Here is a 20,933-nt window from a genome sequence, read left to right on the forward strand (position 1 = left end):
ATATGGCAATTTCTAATAACCTTAATGAGACCGCTACATAATCTTCTTTCCAATGTCAATGAGGTGAACTTTAAACATCAAGAGACAGTGTACAACAAATTCAATGGAAATGTGATTAAAGACAATCAAGACACCTATTTGGATTTCTGTATCATCTCAGTTTTAAGGATCAATTGCATGATGATCAAAAACAAAATTTGTCAATGGTGCGTGTTTAACCAGAAAGTATTATTTAACCATTACTAAAATGTTCAGCATCTGAAATGACGAACAAGCTGGAGAGTGCAGGCTGTTTGGTTTCTACTGGCCATTTCCAAAGCCTTGTGACACAGTATGAGGCGAGAAATTATATTAAAAAGAATGACCTCAGGGAGCGATTCATGAAAGGATTTCTCAGACGTTTCATCTGACAAGACTGCTTTATCAGACAGTTACCATAACATTGCCACTCAGCCAATCAAAATCAAGGAAAGTTGTCAGATCAGACAACCTTTCAGATGAAAAATGTTGATGAAATGCCCTCAAGTTACTCTCTCTCTCTTTGGATCCTTCAAAACACCATTTAACTATGCGAAGAAACTTGAAACAAGTGATCCATGTTGTACTTGGACATTTGACCGTCACTTTAAAGAAGAAAGACACATGCAATATGAGCATCTTTCGACAGTGTATAGTGTCAGCATGTGTAACGACCGTAACAATCATAACTCTTTCTCCTCTGGCCTTCTGGATCCTTCCAATTATCATTTTACTGGAGGGAGAAACTTGCCGTAATTGATCCACAATGTGCTTGGGCACTTGACAACCTGATGAATAACAAGAGGAACAAGAAAGAAGGGAGTTACAGAGAACCAATGAAGGAAGAAATAGTAAGTAACAAATAGAAGCGATCTGCAAAGTGAATGTGAGAAAATAAAGAATGCCAGAGAATATGTGGATTACAGAGTTAATGAAGAAGTGGTACTCTCCCCCCCCCCCTCCACACTTTTTTAGACTGGGTATTACATCTCCATATCTGTAGAGACTGTTTCATAAAGATGTTTGTAAGTTCTGCATAACTTTACACATGACTGGTAAACCTTTTTTGACTATCATGATCAGCAGGTGGAATTCATTATTAATGTTGATCTTTAAATACTGGATGACTAACAAAAATAAAGATATATTTACAAAATGATAAAATAAAAGAGGTTGAATTCAGTGATCCTTACCTTGGTGTCGGTGTGGTCCATGACTGCACCCAACGTCAGAGGGAGCGGCTGGGGTGGTTCTGGAGTGACAGGCATGTTCCTCCTACAAAAAAACACCAAAATAACGGTATTTACAAGGGAAATATAACATGCGGGGCTCAGGGCTAATTCACCCCCAAAAGCCTGAAAAAACTACAAAAGAAACCTCTGAAATTGCCATAGGGTCAAACATAAACTTAAGAGAATGAAGCAAATTATAGCTGGTGAGCTCAAAAAGTAGCCACTGAGAGTTTTTAATTAACTTTTTGCCCGTGTACTTACACATTAAATCATAGATGATTATGTTAATTGTATCTTCTTCTTTTTTTTGGCCTATGGAAACATCCTTTGAAAATGAAGATTAACTTCACACAATGGACTTTAAACTCCGCAATATTTTCAATCTTAACATAAGGAAAAATAAAGAACCCTGAATATTTCAATGATAATGCACTATACCAGTCAAATCTCATGTTAAAAGATTTATTCAAATTTTTACGAACCACCCCCTCCCCCCGAAAAAAAGAATCCATTTACAGATCTTGCACTACCAAAAATAACACAATAAATCAAATATGTGTTCATGAATATGCACTATACCAGTCAACTCTCAAATGTTTCAATCAGACTTGTGCAAAAGAAATCCATTACATTTTTTGCACTCAATCTTATTTCTCTATGATATGATTCCTCTGCAGCTTTTCTAGCCAAGGGACAAAATTAAGGTCTTATAATCCTTTGGGAGCAATCATTTTATCTGCTTTCTCAATAAATTTGTGCACAAAATATTGCCAATTTTGCTCCCAAACTTTGTTGTAAAGATTTATTAAGCCAAGTATGAACAAGGCTTTCATAAAGAATGCACATTACCTTCTCTCTGATTCCGTAGACGTCAAGGAACTTCGTCTGCTTGATGACCTGCTGGAATAGATGATGAATTTCCCATCCTCCTCTTCATCTAAATCTCCTTCCTCTGATATTCTCTCAATAGCGAAGCCAGGGCTGGGTAGTCCAGGGTTGCTCCGGCTTGGTCCTCGACTGGGAGATGAGGAGCTGGGAGGAAGCAGGGCTAGTCTTTCCACTCTTTCCTCTTCCTCAGCTGCCTCATCAGCCATCCGCCTTGCGATATGGGTTAGCTGCTCAGATGGGTCCTGGGCATACAGCTTTGTCATTAAATTGAAAGACAGAAAAAGGGCTAAATTTGGCATTTTTTTTATATTCTAGCTTGAAAAGGGTTTTAGGTACTATTGGAATCATCATTGTTAAATCAATCCAGGGAATACTTTTTATGGTATCACATCACAATTTGCTCAGGATTTTTTTATGCCCGCTACACAATATTTCTTTTATGGAGCAATTTCTTTTACATTGGTCTGTACCAAACATACTTTACACCTTTTTTCATTTACAACAAGAAATGCTAATCAAATTTGAGAGGAAAATGTTTCCCCTGCAATCTGTTGTCTTCTGAATTCGGTAATTGCAATACGGTACATGGTTATTATAATACAACCCAGATCTAACTCCAGACTAAATGAGAATTTTAGTCCACATCCTATGGAATGCTAGGCTATATGTTACTTCTAAGAGATTCAAGAAAAAAAGTGATGTATCAAATTATTCATTGAAATTTCTAGATTCCTCATTTCATCCTAACTTTAAAACAAAGCTCATTAAAAAAAAACACAGGATTCAAATAATTTGTTCTTGATGAATGGTGTGGCAAGCTGCAATCCATGAAAGTGTTGGAAGTCAACCTACAATTAACCAAACCATTGCTATAATACCACAATGGACGTTGTAAGGGAACTCCCTGGTTTCAGCAGGCAACATTATGACCAAATAACCCACTAATTCATATTCTATTTATTAACCAAGTGTGGCTCTTTCAATGGCTGAATGCTGGTGTAGTACACTGACTGAATTTCCCTTTTCTCCTTGACAATGATATTGAAGAATTGATTATAACAAAAGGACAATAAGAACATGAAACTCACCACATCACCGAGGGACGGTCCATTCAATACTCTGCTGAATTCATCTTTCATATCAAATATTCTGAAAAAGATTGAAAAGCAACAATTAGTTACACTTTGATGGCAACACATTGCTTGTTGATTAGTCAGTTTTCAAATGAATGTCAAATATAAATATTTCAAGGAGAATCCCTGTCACACTGTTTATTGCTATTCATAAATCACTATCATCTACATAGAGAATAATTCCTTAACTGTCATGAAAGTTATAGACCTGATAGCCCGTATTTTTGTAAGAGGTTTCAATTGTACCATGGTACAAAACCATGGACTACACACATTTTTTCTATTATCTTGTTTCAAAATCGGCGCCCTTCGCCTAAATGTGAGCATTTGTAATTGGACCATTCTTAGTGTACACGAAGCAATAAGCGCAATTATGTACAAAAATCTGCATAGTCAGTGATTTTGTACCGTGTTAATATTCAAACCTCTTTTTAGAATGCGGGCCGATTGGTTTCGCTGTGATGGTGATAGACGATGTGAGAATTAGATCGTCAACTGGCAGATGAAGTGGATACAAATCATCCCCCACTAACCTCTGTGTCGCTGCATTGTTTGTGAGGGAAGACTGGTACATCTTGCGAAGTCGACTGATTTCAGCGTTGCGTAGGCGAGCCCTCGTCCGGAATTCCTCCCGCATCAGCTCCACTTCAGGGTCTTCCTTCGGAGGCTCGAGGTCAAGGGTGAAAGCTGCCAATTTAGGGAATTCAACCTGCGAGAAGGGTTTTGAAGAAATATCAAAACATTATTTTAACTAGTGAATAGAATAAAAAGAGGTAGAGTATGGGAGACAAACTGACAAGATAAAGATGGAGGAGATACCCAAAGAGAGAGAGGGAGAGATAATATGAGAGGAAGTGAAGGCATGGATAAAAACATACACGTGAACTGAGACAGAGAGAGGGAGAGAGAAAGAACATAAGAGAAAGGCATGCACATCGACAAGAAAAAAAAGAAGAGAAATTAAGAGGGGAATGAATGGGGTAGGGTAGGTGAGAACAAAGTTTTGGGGTAAAGTTGGTTGCAAACTAATGAACAAATGACTACAAATATGGCCATTTATTTGAGACCTTCGAGTGATTTTAGGTGGTATTTTACCAAATATACCCAAATCTTGCATAGGTAACCCCTTTCTACAAGTCAGAATATTATCATCATCTTCTGCAAATATTAGGTTTTTTCTCTGGTGAAAATTGAAGTTATTTCCCTTCAACAGTCTCACTTAAATTGCTTTGAAAGATTTAGTACATTATTCCTACATCAATACATATACCTACCCTAGGACATTTTTGTTCCATTTCCAGGACCTTCGGATGAACAGGCTTCTTAGTCATTACTGCTTGTACAGCTTTCTGTAGAGCAATGATTGTGAAAAATAAAAATAAAACATGAGAAAACATAAAGTAACATTTTATTATGAAAACAATTATATAAGTAACCACAAATGCCGGACAAGTTTTCCAGTAAAGTGTTATGTTATAGGAAGGTACCACAGGACCATTTCATGAATGACACTATTCAATCCGAGATGTTGGGCTAAAAATATCACTTGTTTCAAAACCTTTACCTTCTTGGTCTTTAATCTATTCACAAGGGAGCAGTTTATACAACAGCTTCTAAAAATCCTTTCTTTCAATTTGGATGTGACCAAATTATATAAATTTTTTATGAAATATTCCCTTGAAAATAGTTTTATGTCATAACTTTAAGAAAAAAAAGAAAAGCATTGACTCTTTAAAAACAAAAAGTGATATATCCAAATGAGAATTGTATGGAGGCCCCACCATCCCATCTATAATACGTACCTTCTTGGTCTTGGGCTGTTGGATCCAGGACTGGAGGTAAGGTCCTCCCATGGAGTTAGGCCTGGAGGGCTCCTTGACCTCCTGGATCTGGTCCAGGTAGGCCGGATGGTGGGGATCCAGCTGACGCAGCGAGGCCATGGAAACGCTCTCGGGGATGGAGTCTGATCCTGCGAGGAGATGGATGAAAATAAATGCAAGAATCATTAAAATGTCAAGTTCAAGTTTATTTATTCAAAACCAAAAACATGACATCATAATCAAAATAGATATACATTCAATGTAAATGAGTACATAAACATACATCAATTAGATTATACCATAGAGGAATTGGTTTTAGGACCCCTTTAAAAGCAAAGCTTGTGAGTAGGGCCCTGGAATACTTATGATTAATATTAACATAAAACACAGGATATATTAATCTACAAGATAAAAAGGAGAGAAGGTTAAGATGCTAAAAATAGAATGGAAAACTATTACAAACATACGTATACACACACACACCCACACACAACCACATTCATCCATATGTGCACATACTAAACATAAATTCTGAGTAGGTCATTAACTTAAATGCACATACTAAACATAAATTCTGAGTAGGTCATTAACTTAAATGCAAATATATCAACTTAAAATAGATGGAAAATAATCATAATCTGCCAAGAAAGTAAGTTTTGGATAATCTTTTGAACATGAAAAGAGTTTTACTATATTTTATATCAACAGGTAGATTGTTCTACTTTTTAATACATGATATATGAAAGGAGGTCAGGGTGTCAGAATGTCAATATCATAACAGACTACTGATCACTTCTTTGCCATTTCACTAGTGCTCTGCCCCTCACTGCGAATACAATAAAAAATAAATTGCAAAATAGTCTTCACCCGCTTCATCTTCTTTCCACTTCATCTCATTTTGCATGCTTTAATCCCAGTTCGTCTACAACCAGTTTGTCTAGTAACTATACCATGTCACTTAGCCCTTATACCAATTGTTAACTTCCAGTTAGACTACATCGATTTTATTCAATACCCACTAGATCTAACACCACTGGGTATACATGGGCTGTATATGAACCAAGTTTTTATTTGACAAAGTGAAAATAATAAGTAGATGAAGTTGAAATTAGACCAAGTGGGTATTAGACTTAATGAGAATCAGAGTAAGTGGGTATTACACAAAGTTTGGTGTAAAAAGAACAAACAGCAATGAAACCAAATTCATTGTAGACCAAATGAAACAAGTCCATGCCGTATTTGACTACTAGTATCTTGTAGTAAGCCAACTGCTTTTAAAGCAAGTGAACATAAACCCTTCATGAAACATATTTCATATGACACATGTAGGATGATGTAAAAAAAATACAAGAAAAAAACTAATTATTTCAGGTTTCCCAGTATAAAGTCTAAAAGAAATATATCAAAACAGGATGTTGACAAGTACCTGAGCCTTGGCTGAGGGCATCACTACCAGGCACCACCATCTCCACTTCTGTCTTTGTAGGTTTGGTCCCGATACTGGTCCCCACACCATCCTGGTGTTCCGTTCCTTCCTCGCCAAAGATCTTCCGGTAGTTCTCCTTTTTGCTCATGTGCTCCCAGTAGGCCCTCACATGCTCGTCTGTCCTCAGGCGCCCCTCCCTCGCAAGATGGTCTTGCAAGATAACAATCTATAATACAGAGGGGAAAAAAATTATATGAATAAATGAGACTGAATTCATTCAATATTATTTCATTTTAAATATTGTGTATTCATCAATATTACAATTTATTTGTTCTTTAAAACCACTAGTTGGCACAACATAATTAGACTATCTATTAGACTATCTGTAGGATCTGAGATGGCTGTTTGTAAACCAATTCAATATGAACCACCTGAACAATGTGTGTCCTTGCAATCTGAATACTTTCTGTAAACTTTTCAAGACCCTAACCCCTTTAAAAGCTCTTCATACTCACATTATGGAACTTAGTTTTTGACAAGCCTCTCAAAAAGGTATTGTCAGTGGAGACCTCAGGATGATGCATCAGGACTTTTGCCTTCTGGGCTGCTTCTCGCTGTCAGAAAAGAAAGGCAGAATAAATGGATAAATAAATACAAATGCTTACAAATATCCAATATTAGGAAAAATAAAATTTGAGTAGAGAGACTATATTTCTTCAAAACACAGAATTGGGCAATTACATTTAGAGAAAGAGAAAATGCAGCTTGCTGTACAGTATCATATGGGCACTAGTATTCAACCCAGCAGAATTCAAAGATTTTGACATATTCCCCAAAATATTTAGAAATTGGGAATTTATCTTAATTTCATACCTTTGTTGTTTTCAGGGTAATCTGTTGTCGGTATTTTCTTTATCAATCTGTCAACTGTATGCGCGTAGGATCGAATTATGCGGCGATGGCCTTTTGCACTGAAAGGCACTAGTATTCAACCTAGTGAGGATAGACAGCAAATCTCAAAAGGGCTTAGATTGCTAAATTAGATCTAGATCTATGTAAGCCTCTGGCTTTGATTAATTCCCTGTTTGGTCTCATCTCAAATGGCCTAGTCCATAGTTGGATGGGATGAGGGCAGATTGAGATACAGGGCCATCTCTCATCGCTAGGTTGAATACTAGTGTCAAAAACCATCGCCATATAATTTGATCGCCCGTGCGCACAGTCGATTGGTTGAAGAAAAAAATAACGGAAAAAGAATAAACAAGAATAATCAGCATTTGCTCTTCGAAATAAGACGGGTCTGAAATTCAGGTAAATTCTTTATTTCAGTATATATTTGAGGAAACTCTCCAAACGGGTTGAATACTAGTGCCCTTACGGTACCTTAAGATAAAAATATCTGAGGATGTTTTTCTCAATATCGAAATAGATATTCAAATTTATTCTACAATACATGTACATATTCGTACAAAATAAAATTACTGGAGGAGGATTAGAAGGAGAAAATGGAAGAGGAGGGGGATAAGAATAAATGGGAGGAGGATAAAAAGGAGAATAGGGAGGAGAATAAGGAGAATAAGGAGCAGGAAGGGGATAAGAAGCAAAGGAAGGAGGATAGGAAGGAGGAGAAAGAGGAGAAGGATAAGAAGGAGAATGATAATGAGGAAGGGAAAAGGAAGAGGAAAGGGGAGGGAAAAGGTGGAGAAGACACATTGATTACTAAGAGAATACATAAATAATAAAATATTCCAATACCTCCTTTTTCTCTTTCTTCAGCCTTCGTTTTCTGTTGAGCTCACTCTTCCTCTGAATGTCTTTTCGCTGCTCCTCCACCTTGTCTGTCAGTGCATCCATGTATTCAAGATAGTAATGAGCTTTAAGCTTCTCGAGATCATCCAAAACCCTCATGTGTTTCTGTAATTGGGTAAAAGGGAGTCAAACTACATTTGAAGTCAAGATTTCAACAAAGGTTGTTGCAAATAGCTAATCTGGAATGTACGGAGGGGGGGGGGGGGCTTTCCATACCAAAGAACTGTACAAAAAGTGGTGAACACACCTTTTCACCACATCTAAAGAATGGAACAGAATCATCTCTTATGTGTACAAATTATGTGTACATCAGTATTAAGCTCTATGATATTGATTTAATAAACTCCTAAAAACATAAATTCTTTTCTAGAAGGATTGGCTTTTGTATTTCCTAAAATATATCAATTTTCATATGTACCTATTTCTTTTTCAATGTACTTGGTTGCTTATTGTTTTGCAAAAACATACTAACTTCTGGTTATATTTTTATTACCATCACTGCTTACAAGTTGTATTTTTCCTAAAAACTTATCATTATTGACTTATGAATATTTCATTAGCAAAATTGGATGGATGTTCTTTAAAAGTAATTGGATTGACTTTGCAAATGATGATAGAATTTCTCAAAAGTGTATCATGAAATGACTGTATCCAAAGAAAATAAAGAACGTGCATTATTATTAATGAATAACTGTACATTTATCACAAGAAAGTTATGGCAATTTAATTAAGCAAGAATATGAACATACATCTTTCATGATTTCAAAAACAGGATTGAAATACAATGCAATGTACTGTTAAACCACAACAATAACATTTTACAAAGAGTGACAAAAGCAATAAAAAACACCGTAATTGGATTGTACAAGAACAATGTCACACAATTTGTAAAATCAAACTTTGAAAGTGAACCACATAATTTTCAATAACAGAATCACTAACATAGAACAGGGATCAATTGTAAACTTTTAGTGGTGGTTGTTATTACAACAAAAAAGTGTTTTTAATGTGATTTATTTGTGCATGAACAGATAAACTCTGCCACGTTACAACTGTCAAAACAATGACTACTTGATTCAAACAAAACAGCAAAAACAAGGTCTGTGCAACCTCGCAAATATAAATACGGCATTGCCTCATTTGCATGTACATGAAGCTATGATAATGTGAAAACAAAATTTAATGCAAAAGCCCCGCATAATTTGCAAATAAACAAAATTGTGGAATAAGTTATATCTCAACTTTCATCATGCCATCAATCTCGCAAATATGAAATGGCAGCAGTTATGTATAAACTTTTACACACATACACACATTTATCAACATTTTTAATGAGCTTTTGTGAGAAGTCATCTGCGGGGCCAGAGGGGCAAACTAACAGTAACACTACATGGGGGCATCTCATAAAGAGTTAAGTATGACTTAGAGTCGCACTTTAATGCCTTGTTGCATACGTTATGCCAATAGGATGCGCACTACTGTGTATTAATCAATAGGATTGCGTGTTGCATGTACGTGTTGGCATTAAGTGAAACTCTTAAGTTCTACTTTTATCTTTGTGAAACACCCCCATGTATCAGAGAGAGAAGGAGGGGAGTGATAGAGTGAGACTCTAATAGCAATAGCAAAAGATTCTCTGTTGTAGGTTATCATTGATTGAGGTATTACAGGGGGTCGTTTCACAAAGAAATAAAAGAGTACTGCTTTACTGCTAACATGAACATCAATAAAAGAGACAGTACTTAGAGCATGCCCTATGAGAATGATGTCACCAATGTGGTGATCCATTATTTAACAAATGTAACTAGGAAATTAAGTGTAATTCTCAGTTGCACTTAAATGTTGGTGAATCCCCCGCCCCCCTTGGTCAGCCATTTTATCAAGAAACGGAACAAATGTGAATGTGCAACTCAAAACACTAGTGCATTCCTGACAAAAAAAAATACATATATACTGTGGAAAAAAAGACATAACACACTGTTCAAAAAGTGCATGAGTGGGGTGACGGGTAAGTGATCCATTGCATAGAGTGCATAAATAGCTTGCTCTTTCTTACCAACATGGCTATCTTCAATTCATGGTGTATCCCACTTTTGTCAGCATCTGTATCCAACCACTGATTGCCAGCATAAGGATCAATGATATCAAGAATTTGAGGGGTACAGGGGGGGGGGGGGGGGGGGGGGGGTAGGGGTAAGTTTTTATTCAAATGACTGAATAATACTACACAATGACGGATCCAGGTCAGGGTGCAAGGAGCACAAGTATCACTCTAAATTCTGAGAATAATTTATTGAGTATGCATATAACTAAATGTTTAAAAAATGTCACCTTCCCCCACTCTACTTTCAAATTTGATCTGTGCCCCTCTCTTTCATAACCCTGGATCCGCCACTGACAGGAATCAGTCAATGAATCAAAATGAACTTCTTTTTTGAGTGCTAATATGTGATTGAGGAATGTTTATCATGGTGGGTGAATAAAATTAAATCAATAATTCATCCACGCAACTTGCAATTATTTGGTAACTGTCCCTGAGATGTTATAAACAAAGTAAAAATAAAAAAACTTTGAAAGACCACAAAAAAATTGTTTACATCCCATGCCTCTTAATTATACATGTAAACACATGTAAATAAATGAATGCATGAATAAATTAAAGAAATAGCGACAGATCATTCATTTATTTTTCAAGTGTTTCTTTGACAATCCGTCAATAAGCTTTGGGTAAACTTTTGACAACCTCTAGGACCTGTTGCAAAAAACTGCATCATGAATTGAAAAAAAAAAAAAAAAGAATCAATCACAAGTTCCAAATGCACAATATTGATTGGACTAAAAACAAGTTGCATTTGATATTTGGAGTTGTGTTTGATTGCAACCTTTTATGCAGTAGCCCCTAGAAGGTATCACTCAGAGATCTTTCAGTGAATTTGTAGATCTCAGTGAGAATGTCTGATGAGATACTATTAATATTTTTTCTCTGCCGAGATATTTGGCAATCTTCAAGGTCTCATCATTGGTAACTCTGAGACTTTACCAGATGATACAAAACTCTGAATGATCTATCAAGGGCAGTGGACAATAAAACTCTTTGCATTCCTTAGTCCAGAAGAGATATGTTGAAATAGTTTTTATTCAAAGTAGCAACTTTTTCTTTTCTTTTCTTTTCAAATAATAATTTTTTGAAAAAGGTTTCAAAGAGCCTGAGCTGCATAATAGCCATTATGCATCGTTTTGGCATACTTTGTGGAAACAGTAGTTATTACCTCCTTTAATTCTTTAAGTCTCTCTTTCTCCCTCTCGTCAATGTCCAGATCAAACGATTCTTTCTTGGCCTTTTTCTTCTTCTTCTTTCCCTTTGCACTACTGACCTGTACAGTAATTAGAACCAAACATGGTCACTTGGCATCATCTGAATTGCAGATAAATCTTACAATCTTGATCAAAGTTGAAAAATTAAACAGGAACATACATTTTGATTTTGAAATAAAGAAATTAAACCTGAAACTCTAAAAGCATTACATATGAAATTTCAAATGTATTTAAAGTTTGGAATACTAGGAATACTAAAATCAAGTCTGCTTTGCTGTAAGCTCTGCAGTTGGGTCCTTTGGAGTTAAAATTATAACATTTCAATGGAAATTATCACTATGATTTTCATCATATCTCACATAGTTTATTTCCTATATATATATATTTTTTTATTGAAACAAGAAATTATCCATTTAACATACCTATTTGAAATTAAAATGGTTTGTACAAAACAACCCACTATAGTACAAACATGATAAATAAGAAGTTATGGCACCATCTCACAAATGCAAATTGTGATTGATCTCAAACTCACATTACCTTACAAACAAATCAATTTAAGATCTATTTTAATATGAGTCTAACTTAAATCTATTGTTACTCCTTTGTAAGATATATAGGCCATTGGCCCTATTCAGAAATGACTGTATCAACTATCATAAAGAAAAAATAATACACATGAACTACCTTTGGAGGCCTGTAGAATTCATCTTGATCATCAGCATCAGATGGCGGCTCTGGGACAGGAGCTGTGAGAAACTTCCTCCGAATTGTACCAAATGATTCACTGGAGGTTGGGCGTCCGTCAAGGGCAAAGGTCGACGGCTGCATGCGACGCTGGCCAACAAGGGGCTTTGATGTAGCTGCCATACTACTAGTCATACTACTCACTTCACTACATGCAAAAAAAGAAGAGAATATCACAATCAGCTGCATCCAATTCTAAGAAAAGCTTTTAAAATTTTTTTCTTTCTTTCATGAAAACATTTTTTTTCAAGATGAAGGTGTAGAAATTGTAATGGATCAATTTGTTTTATTTCAAATTATCAAAGTGAAAAAAATTGGGATGGTTCCCCTTACATAAAATACAGAGAGGAAAGAGATTTTTATTGTTAGGGTCTTAATACAACAGAAAAGCAGAATTTTTTTCGGGGACTACTTTTCACAACTTATTGCCTAAATCTGCAACACTCAAAAACTTGTACACTGCAATGAATGGGGATTTCCAGGCTCTTTTGTGCACTTCAGTGGCCAAATTGCCCCAGCCCCCGTGTGTTTTTCCCCTGTAGAATAGTACAATGTAAGCATGCCATTACCAAACTAAGCTCATCATTAAGATAGGAGAGGCAAAATCTAAAGGAAGCACAGCAGTATAAGCACAGCTGCTATGAATGCGGCAGCTACATGCCTGGTTATTGCATCTTAAGGCCTAACATTTTGGAGGGAAAAGATCTCTTCTGGGACTGGGTCTGGGAGTTACTTTAGATCTATCTAATAATCTGAAATAAAACAAATAATTTTTATATTTTCTCTAGATGGATGGATGTGGCCAATGTAGCCACACATTCTCAAGGGGTGAAATACCAGCGACATCTAGCACTTAGAGACTGACGCTTTCCGTCTAATTCTGGGAGACGTATGCTAAATATTGCAAGTTGATTGTGTGACAAGTCATTTTTTTCAGGGGCTGCAAATCACACCACAAAATGCAGAGAAAACCTGCAACTGCTCTTTATTAAAAACATATTTTAGGGTAATCCTGGGTTTCCTGGGTTTTAGCTAAATTATTTGAACCCATAAATGACCACTAACTTCACCAAACTTATATCACATTGGCAATACCTCCCTCACCCTACCGCCCCATCCAGAGAGGGAGGGGTGGGGTTGCAGGGGGAGGGCTATTTATCACTTATTTTTATACAGTATGATATACTGGGACGAGTTGAGTGAAGTTTATGTGGGGTTGAAAATAATATGGAAAAGTCCAACCGCGTAGCCAGGATTTAATTTTGGAGGGGGCAGTAAGAGCGCGCGAAGCGCTCCCTAGGGGGGAGGGTGCAGGGAGTGGGAGTTTCCCCCCCTCCCGCGCCGAGCGCGACGTTTTTGATATCTCATCAAATTCAAATCATAAGAAGGCATCTCTAGTACCCTTATCAAATCGAATATTGACTTGCTGTGATTTAAAAAGAAATACATGTAGTTTTCTAAAGAAATTATGAGTGCCCCCAAAATTGGAAAAGATTGAAGAATATGAAATAATTCCTCTTACCACGTGAAGCGCGGAAGCTTAAAACATTTCATAAAAATAGAGAAGAGAAATGATAGGCCTACAATTGTGCCTAGATACCTTGGTCACATCAGATTTGATTGTATAAAGTTTATCCACATTAAGAAGACGGGTATATAAATGAAGGAAATATGCCCTATTCCCTCGCGAATGGTATTGAAGCTCTGAATTTCAGAAATTTCTCTGGAACTTTAACCTGTTCTTATTTTGATATTTCTTATATTATACAGTATATAGCTCAATTAAGAAGAAAAACGAGCTCAAAATGTGATAGGGATGAGTGCAAGCTAGAAAAAGGACTTCCCATGCTCACGAAGCACGGAAACCTCTGTGATTTATTTTGGAAGAAAAAAATATGTAACTTCGCTCATAAGCGCTTCCTTTTGTTTAGAATATCTTCAGTGAAAATCAAAATATCAGATCAATGGCGCAAAACAAGACAGGAGATGGATGTGCAGCGACATAGAATAAAGTTTAATATCGTACATACTTTTGCATATAGCGCATGGCACAAATTTAATGCCACCCCCTTTCAGCAGATACTTTGCCGAAAATTACTTGCTGAAAGGCAGAATATTAGGAATTGGGAGTGATGGTAATGTTTTTTAACAGAAAAATCAAAATTATGTGTCAATGCAAAATGAAAAAAAATACTATTCATACTTTTTACACCATACTTTATAACTTCTGGCAAGAATATACAATTCCCATAGCCGGGATAGGTAAAAACGGAGTAAAAAAAGGTGTGGGAAACAAAAGGGAATGGAAATTTATATAGTTTTCCGCGCTCTGCGCAGAAGCAAAATTTTTTATGAAGAGAGAAGAACGTCTCGTTTGGGTTTTCATTTTTTTGACCCAAAAAACCAAACAACAAAGCTATACCTTTCTTCCCTTTCCTTCTTTCGCCTTTTCTCTTTCTCCTTTTCCCCTTCTTTTTTTTCTTTTTGGGGGCGGTGGGGGGGGGCGACCGCCCCAATCGCCCCCCCCTGGCTACGCGCCTGGAAAAGTCTAATTCATAAAAATAACCAATAAGTGATAGAGGGAGGAGATGAATTAGATGCTGGGATAATTACATAAGAATGTTGAATAAAAGAATCAGATGTAGGAATGTAATGAATGGACACATCTGAATAGGGAAGGAATGACAGAAGCAAGTTGAAAGTTAAATGAAAATGAATGACAACAGAAGCATCAAGAATGTAATAAAAGCTTAAATTATACCAACAAACTGTTTAACTGTCAACTATTAAAGGAAACCAAATGTCAAAATAACAGTCCTACATCAGCGTCTTATAGCGACCACTTTTGACTTATTGTGTTGAAATAATTTTAAACCCCGGCTAAAGTTAAAACCCAGGGGCGGTATTCTGAAAACGTTCTTATCTTAATTTTGTTCTTATCTAAGTCACTTTCTTAAATTGGTATTCTGAAAACGTTCTTATCTTTTTCTTATCTTTTGTTCTTATCTTGCTCTCCACCCAATGCTGAGTGCGTAAATTTACAACTCGCGCATATAATACCAAAGCGCGCTAAAAGATAAGAACAGAATGTAGATAAGTGGTATTCTGAAAACGTTCTTATCTTTTTTCTTTCTTATCTTTCACGATATTTAAGATAATATTTAAGATAGCTAGAGGGTTATCACATCTCACGATGTCCGCGTTTTTTCTTGCTCAAAATCGATGGCCTCTAGTAGTAACAAGTACCCACAAGTATTCCTCCCACCATTTATTTCATTCACCCTTTATTTTGCCCGTCTCTTTTTCTATCCCTTCTTTCTTTTCCATTTTTATTCCTTTCTATCTGTCTGTCTTTCTTCCTTTCTATCTGTCTGTCTTTCTTCCTTTCTATCTGTCTGTCTTTCTTCCTTCCTTTCTATCTGTCTGTCTTTCTTCCTTTCTGTCTGTCTTTCTCCCTTTCTATCTGTCTGTCTTTCTGTCTTTCTTCCTTTCTATCTGTTTGTCTTTCTTCCTTTCTATCTGTCTGTCTTTCTTCCTATCTGTCTGTCTTTCTTCTTTTCTTTCATTCTTCATTTATATCTTTACTTTTGTTCTGTTTGAATCTTTTGATTTCTTTTTTTTTTCTTTTGCTTTGTTTCATTTATACTTCATCTTTCTTCCTTTTTTATTTTCCCTTTTCGTTTTATCCCTTTCTTTTTTTTTCTTTACTGAGTCTTTTTTCTGCTTTCCCCCCGTTTCTCTTCCTTTTCTTTCTTTTTCTTTTTTCTTTCTTTCTTCCTTCACTTGTTTGTAATCTTTATTTTTCTTCCTTATTTTTCTTCTACACATTCTTTCGTTTTTATACATGCTTTTCCTTTTTTAATCATTCATTTCATTTTCCCCCTTTTTCTTCCTTCCCTTTAATAATTCTTAATTTTTCTTATTTTTTTATTTCTGCTTTCTGACACTTTTGTGTCTTTTTTTACTTTCTTTCTTTTTTTCTTTATTTTGCTCATTCTTTTTTCGTTCGTTCTTTATTTACTCTTTTTCTTTACTTTCTTTCTTCTCTCTGTCTTTCTTCTATTAACTTTTTCTTAATTCTTTCCTATTTTTGTGTGTATTCCTTTTTAATAGTTAATTTCTTTTTTTTCATTTTTGTTCCTTCACTTTATCATGGATAATTGTTCTATTTTTTTCTTCCTTTTCCTTCTTTTATTCATTCTATTTTCTTTCTTTTTTATTTTTGAATTCTTTTTGCTTGCTTTCTTTCGTTTACTCTTTATTTTTTCATTATTTTCTGCTTTGTCCCTTTCATCTTTTTTTTCTGCTTCATTCTGACCATTTTCTGTCTTCTTTCTTTCATACCTACTTACTTTCTTTCTTCATATTTTGTTCTTTATTCGTACCTGCTTTATTTACTTTTCTTACTTTTTTTTGCACGTGGACGTCTCGAAATAATAAAATCAGTCATTGCGTATAAAATGCCCATTTCGCGCAATGCGCCAGAAACGGTGAACGCGCAGCGCCCATGATATTCTCTTCACATAAGGAACGCTTCTATTGGTTAAACTGCCAATATAAAGCGCATTTTGATTGGTAAAATCTTAAAAATGGGCGTGTTGGAGATAAGGGGGCAGTCCTTACAGAGATAAGAACGCGTTAAGAAGATTTTCAGAATACCGATTTGCAATGATTTTAGCGTCTTCTTATCTCAGTGAGATAAGATAAAAGATAAGAACAAAGATAAGAACGTTTTCAGAATACCACCCCAGGATTAGATCTAGATCTATCGATTTTAAATTTTTAGATATTAGGCAGTTTTTAACACATACCAAGGCAAGTGCACATTGTTCCATGCCTTGTCTCGTGACTATTTTTGCCGCAGGTCGCCCATATCTCACATGCTGTTTGTGTTACCCGCATCCGCAGGAGCGCACGCCAAGTCTGATTTAAAAATTGCACGCCGAACAGTTTTAAACATGCTCAAATTTGTTACTGCATGCTGGCGATTACCCTTACATCTCCAAATCAGGGGGGGGTAAAAAATAATTTTTAAAAATCGAGAGGTATTCAAAAATACATGTTTTAGTCATCAGTATCATAACCTTAATTATTTGAATGGTGGTTGGTTTATTCATGACATTATTTTGCAATAAATCAGACTTATCAGAGTACGACGATCTGTTAAAATATCAAGAGTTTTTATAGTTTACGTTTGTAAACACTGCATAGATCTAGAGAGATCTTTTCTAAATTTTTAGCTTCCAAGACCAAGTTCAACTTGAAGTTCCCTCGGCCTCGTCAGCTGCATATGCAGAATTAGCGTGGACACAAGCGACGCCAAGCCAGAACTACGGGGTACCGCAAATGAAAGTTACGGTAACCCACCGGTTGCCCCGGGTCGTCGCTGAAACGACGCTGCAGTTCCTTGGGTATTGCTCTACCATTACACGAACTAAATGAGAAAAAAAGATTTAAAAATCACGGTGATGACAAACAATGAAATAAAAGTGATTTGTCTTTAATGAAAATAAATGTAAAACACTAAAAATTCATACCCAACTCGCCAATCAACTACTTCGACCTTCGTTGTTGTGGTTACAATACACAATGTTTGTCGCCCTCTAACGTTTCAGCTCGTTCAGCTTCTAATTTGGTTTAGAAAATTAACCAGACAGCACAACACACAAAAAATGAATGTCAAGCTAGGGGGTGTAAGTTGCAGCCCCCACTTTTTTCAGTACAAAAAGTTAAAAATTACCATCAAATTTTGATTAAATGCATCCTCCATCTCCAATACTTTACAGTTTCCCAGTTATAAGCCCTACATCATCTCTTTCTTCATCCCTTCATCTGCTGAGAAAACAAAGTACTACATCAAAATCAGACCTCAAAACAGACATTTGCATCAGTCAATTGTATGCAAATGACAGTCAATGATGTCACTATTTCTATTTTATAAACTGTTTACAGATTTGACAGTAAGGATCCTCTTGATTTAACACACACAAAGAAAATACTAACTCCACATGTTCTGGGAAGAACAAATCTTTGTTTCACAAACAAAATATTTCATATGATAAAATACACAATAAATGTGAGTGGGTGATAATATTGGTTCTCTCATGTTTAAACAGAGCAGTAGGTGCATACAACTGTTTTGTGAAATTAAGTGAAACTCTAAATGTCATGAATTCCATTTTGTATCCAATGTTGATCAACTTTCCAGTTCTGGATCGATTTCAAAGTTTCCGTTTTGTTCATATCAATTTTTTGTTGGGTGGACTTGCCCTTTTACCAAAATATATGGAATGGCGCCAACATTTTTTTGAAGGGATATTGAGGATATTATACTTGCTCTTACTAGAAGAGCTCAAATTTTGTCATAAATGTGAACAGAAAAGAAAAACAATGTCCTTTCTCAATTCTTCTCTAATCCCACAGAATACTCTCATATTTATGAGCCAAAGAAATGAAAACTTGAGGTAAAGAAACAGTGTGTGAAGCAATGGAAAAAGGTAATAATGTGATTTCCCAGTGATATCTAATAACAAATTGTTTGGGATTTTATTATCGGGGAGAAGGAAAACCTTACAATATGGAGATGGTAAAACACCCCTAACATATTTTGTTTAACTGCATGCAAGTGGGGACAAACAGTACACACGCCACTAAGTATCATGCCATTGGGGAAGTGTGCATGTGATATTCACCAGTAACCAGGGACTTTGAGCGATGCATACACTTTTTATCTCAATATTTTTATTTCTGTATTTCTAAATATTTTCATTCCTATTTTTCGAAATAGTTTATTTTCAAGTGTAGCCATTAGAGAGGGGGGGGGGAACAGAACAAAATAATTACCGCGGTGCAATATATCCATTTTACACTTACATCTCAGGTTAAAGGTGATAACAAGCACCCTCACACACACACACACCCTCACATAATTGTTTGTTTAAGGCATTATGGACAGTATAATAGAACATAGTCATAACACAAGAAAGCGGGGACACACTTCTGGATACTATACAACTTGAGACACTGCCAGGAACCTTTGTTTGTGTGCCATCACTATACAAGTAATAAAATGTGTCAGGTACATGTAAGTAATCCAAATTTTGCCAATTTTCTTTTCCTTCGTCCCACATATTATTTTTTATAGTGTATGTGTAGTCCAATCAACAGATTGCCAAGTGTTCCCCATATGAGAATGTTCTGTCACACATACACTATAAAAAATTACATCCAGGTTGCTGGCTATTGTCAATGTATACACAATCTCTCACTCCCTCCCACGACTGAAATTTGTGCAAGCCAATAGAGCTTGATGCAGGATAATTGAGTGGGCTCCATGATATTTGCTCTGGCGACAATTGCTCCGCTGCAAATTCCACACACTAATGGAATTACCAACTTCATACCCTACCCTAAAATAACATCCATTTGCAATCTTAACCCTATATCTTAGACAAAATAATGCCCGGAGCAATTATCGCTGGAGCAAATGTTGCGTCACCAATTGAGACACTCCCTCTCTCCTTTGTATGCTATAACCACAGACAAAGATACAACTCAATCAATGAAGAAAATACCTCAAATTGAATATTATAATATGTAGTTTATTTACATAGTACACAAAGTGGGGATTATACATCTTTTATGTACGGTACAAGAAGTCATAATTAGTCACTAAATGTAAACAATTTTACATATTACAAAAGATGCCTATTTATCTATTTACAGAGCTTATAATGTACATATAAAACAAGTGGAACAAGAACAATTAGCTGTAGCATGCATAGTGCATATTAAATTGGAATATCCCCCCCCCCCCAAAAAAAAAAAGAGAAACATGCTCACAAATGATACAGCCTTTTTGTACAAGATTAGAGCAATAAAACTTCTTCAAGCATGTTTCATTCATTACAAGATGAGCTTCGATATAAGTTTTTAATTGCTTTACATTGATAAGAAAATATGCCCTAGAAAATGCTAAAGATAACAAACTTATTCATCCTTAATTTCAATGGTTTTCTACCAGATTCATTGATCTGATTCTATTATTTTATTAGAACTAGCTTGGCAGACTTCAAAATAAACAGCCAATTTTGTATGCAAAGTCCATTTAAAAAAGGTTCAAACTTATGTAATACTGAGATCAAGTCAATTTGAAATAATGATTTTCTTTCAGCTCATCAAATTTGAAGTAGTTAACTTGGCCATTCGGCTGATAACCCTAAGAAGCATTGTAAGGTTATCTGTAATAAGCAAATTTCTTAAGTAACTCTTCTTTATGAACTGTGAAATTCACAGAAAAAACAAAGCTCAAAGCATTCAGACAATGAACCACATCTATGAGAGCACTTGTGTTGGGATCAATGCTGGCCTTGAGATTGTTTATCATGGCGGGTGCATAATCTTACTCCCACACAAAGTGTTTTCATTAAACACATGAACACAATGGTACCAGCAATGCCTCTAGCATTTCCATATATTTTATATTATAATTAGGATAAAATAGGACCGATGATTAAATGCCTTGCTCAAGGGCATAGGTGCTATG

The 20,933-nt window shown here is 35.8% G+C and overlaps 1 protein-coding gene across 1 annotated transcript; it reads right to left on the reverse strand.

The window, feature by feature from the left end:
- Positions 1 to 498: 498 nt before the first annotated feature.
- Positions 499 to 17,941, reverse strand: LOC121413659. The gene is made up of 14 exons (XM_041606572.1): positions 17,926 to 17,941; positions 12,329 to 12,536; positions 11,596 to 11,700; positions 10,383 to 10,442; positions 8,273 to 8,431; positions 7,033 to 7,131; positions 6,518 to 6,743; positions 5,074 to 5,240; positions 4,546 to 4,620; positions 3,805 to 3,980; positions 3,227 to 3,287; positions 2,100 to 2,392; positions 1,212 to 1,293; positions 499 to 806 (listed from the first exon to the last, which is right to left on the reverse strand). Exons 2-14 carry the CDS (start codon positions 12,521 to 12,523, stop codon positions 744 to 746), a joined length of 1,761 nt encoding a protein of 586 aa, XP_041462506.1. The 5' UTR covers positions 12,524 to 12,536; positions 17,926 to 17,941; the 3' UTR covers positions 499 to 743.
- Between the last annotated feature and the right edge of the window lie 2,992 nt (positions 17,942 to 20,933).

The sequence above is a fragment of the Lytechinus variegatus genome, chromosome 4 (genome assembly GCF_018143015.1).
Source record: "Lytechinus variegatus isolate NC3 chromosome 4, Lvar_3.0, whole genome shotgun sequence".
Taxonomy (NCBI): domain Eukaryota; kingdom Metazoa; phylum Echinodermata; class Echinoidea; order Temnopleuroida; family Toxopneustidae; genus Lytechinus; species Lytechinus variegatus.

Coding starts and splice junctions, on each gene's coding strand:
- LOC121413659 (XM_041606572.1), bottom strand. CDS start 12,523: ATGACTAGTAGTATGGCAGCTACATCAAAGCCCCTTGTTGGCCAGCGT. Junction 3,288..3,804: donor AACAATGCAGCGACACAGAG/GTTAGTGGGGGA, acceptor AATCTTTTTCAG/AATATTTGATATGAAAGATG. Junction 807..1,211: donor TGGACCACACCGACACCAAG/GTAAGGATCACT, acceptor GTTATTCATCAG/GTTGTCAAGTGCCCAAGCAC.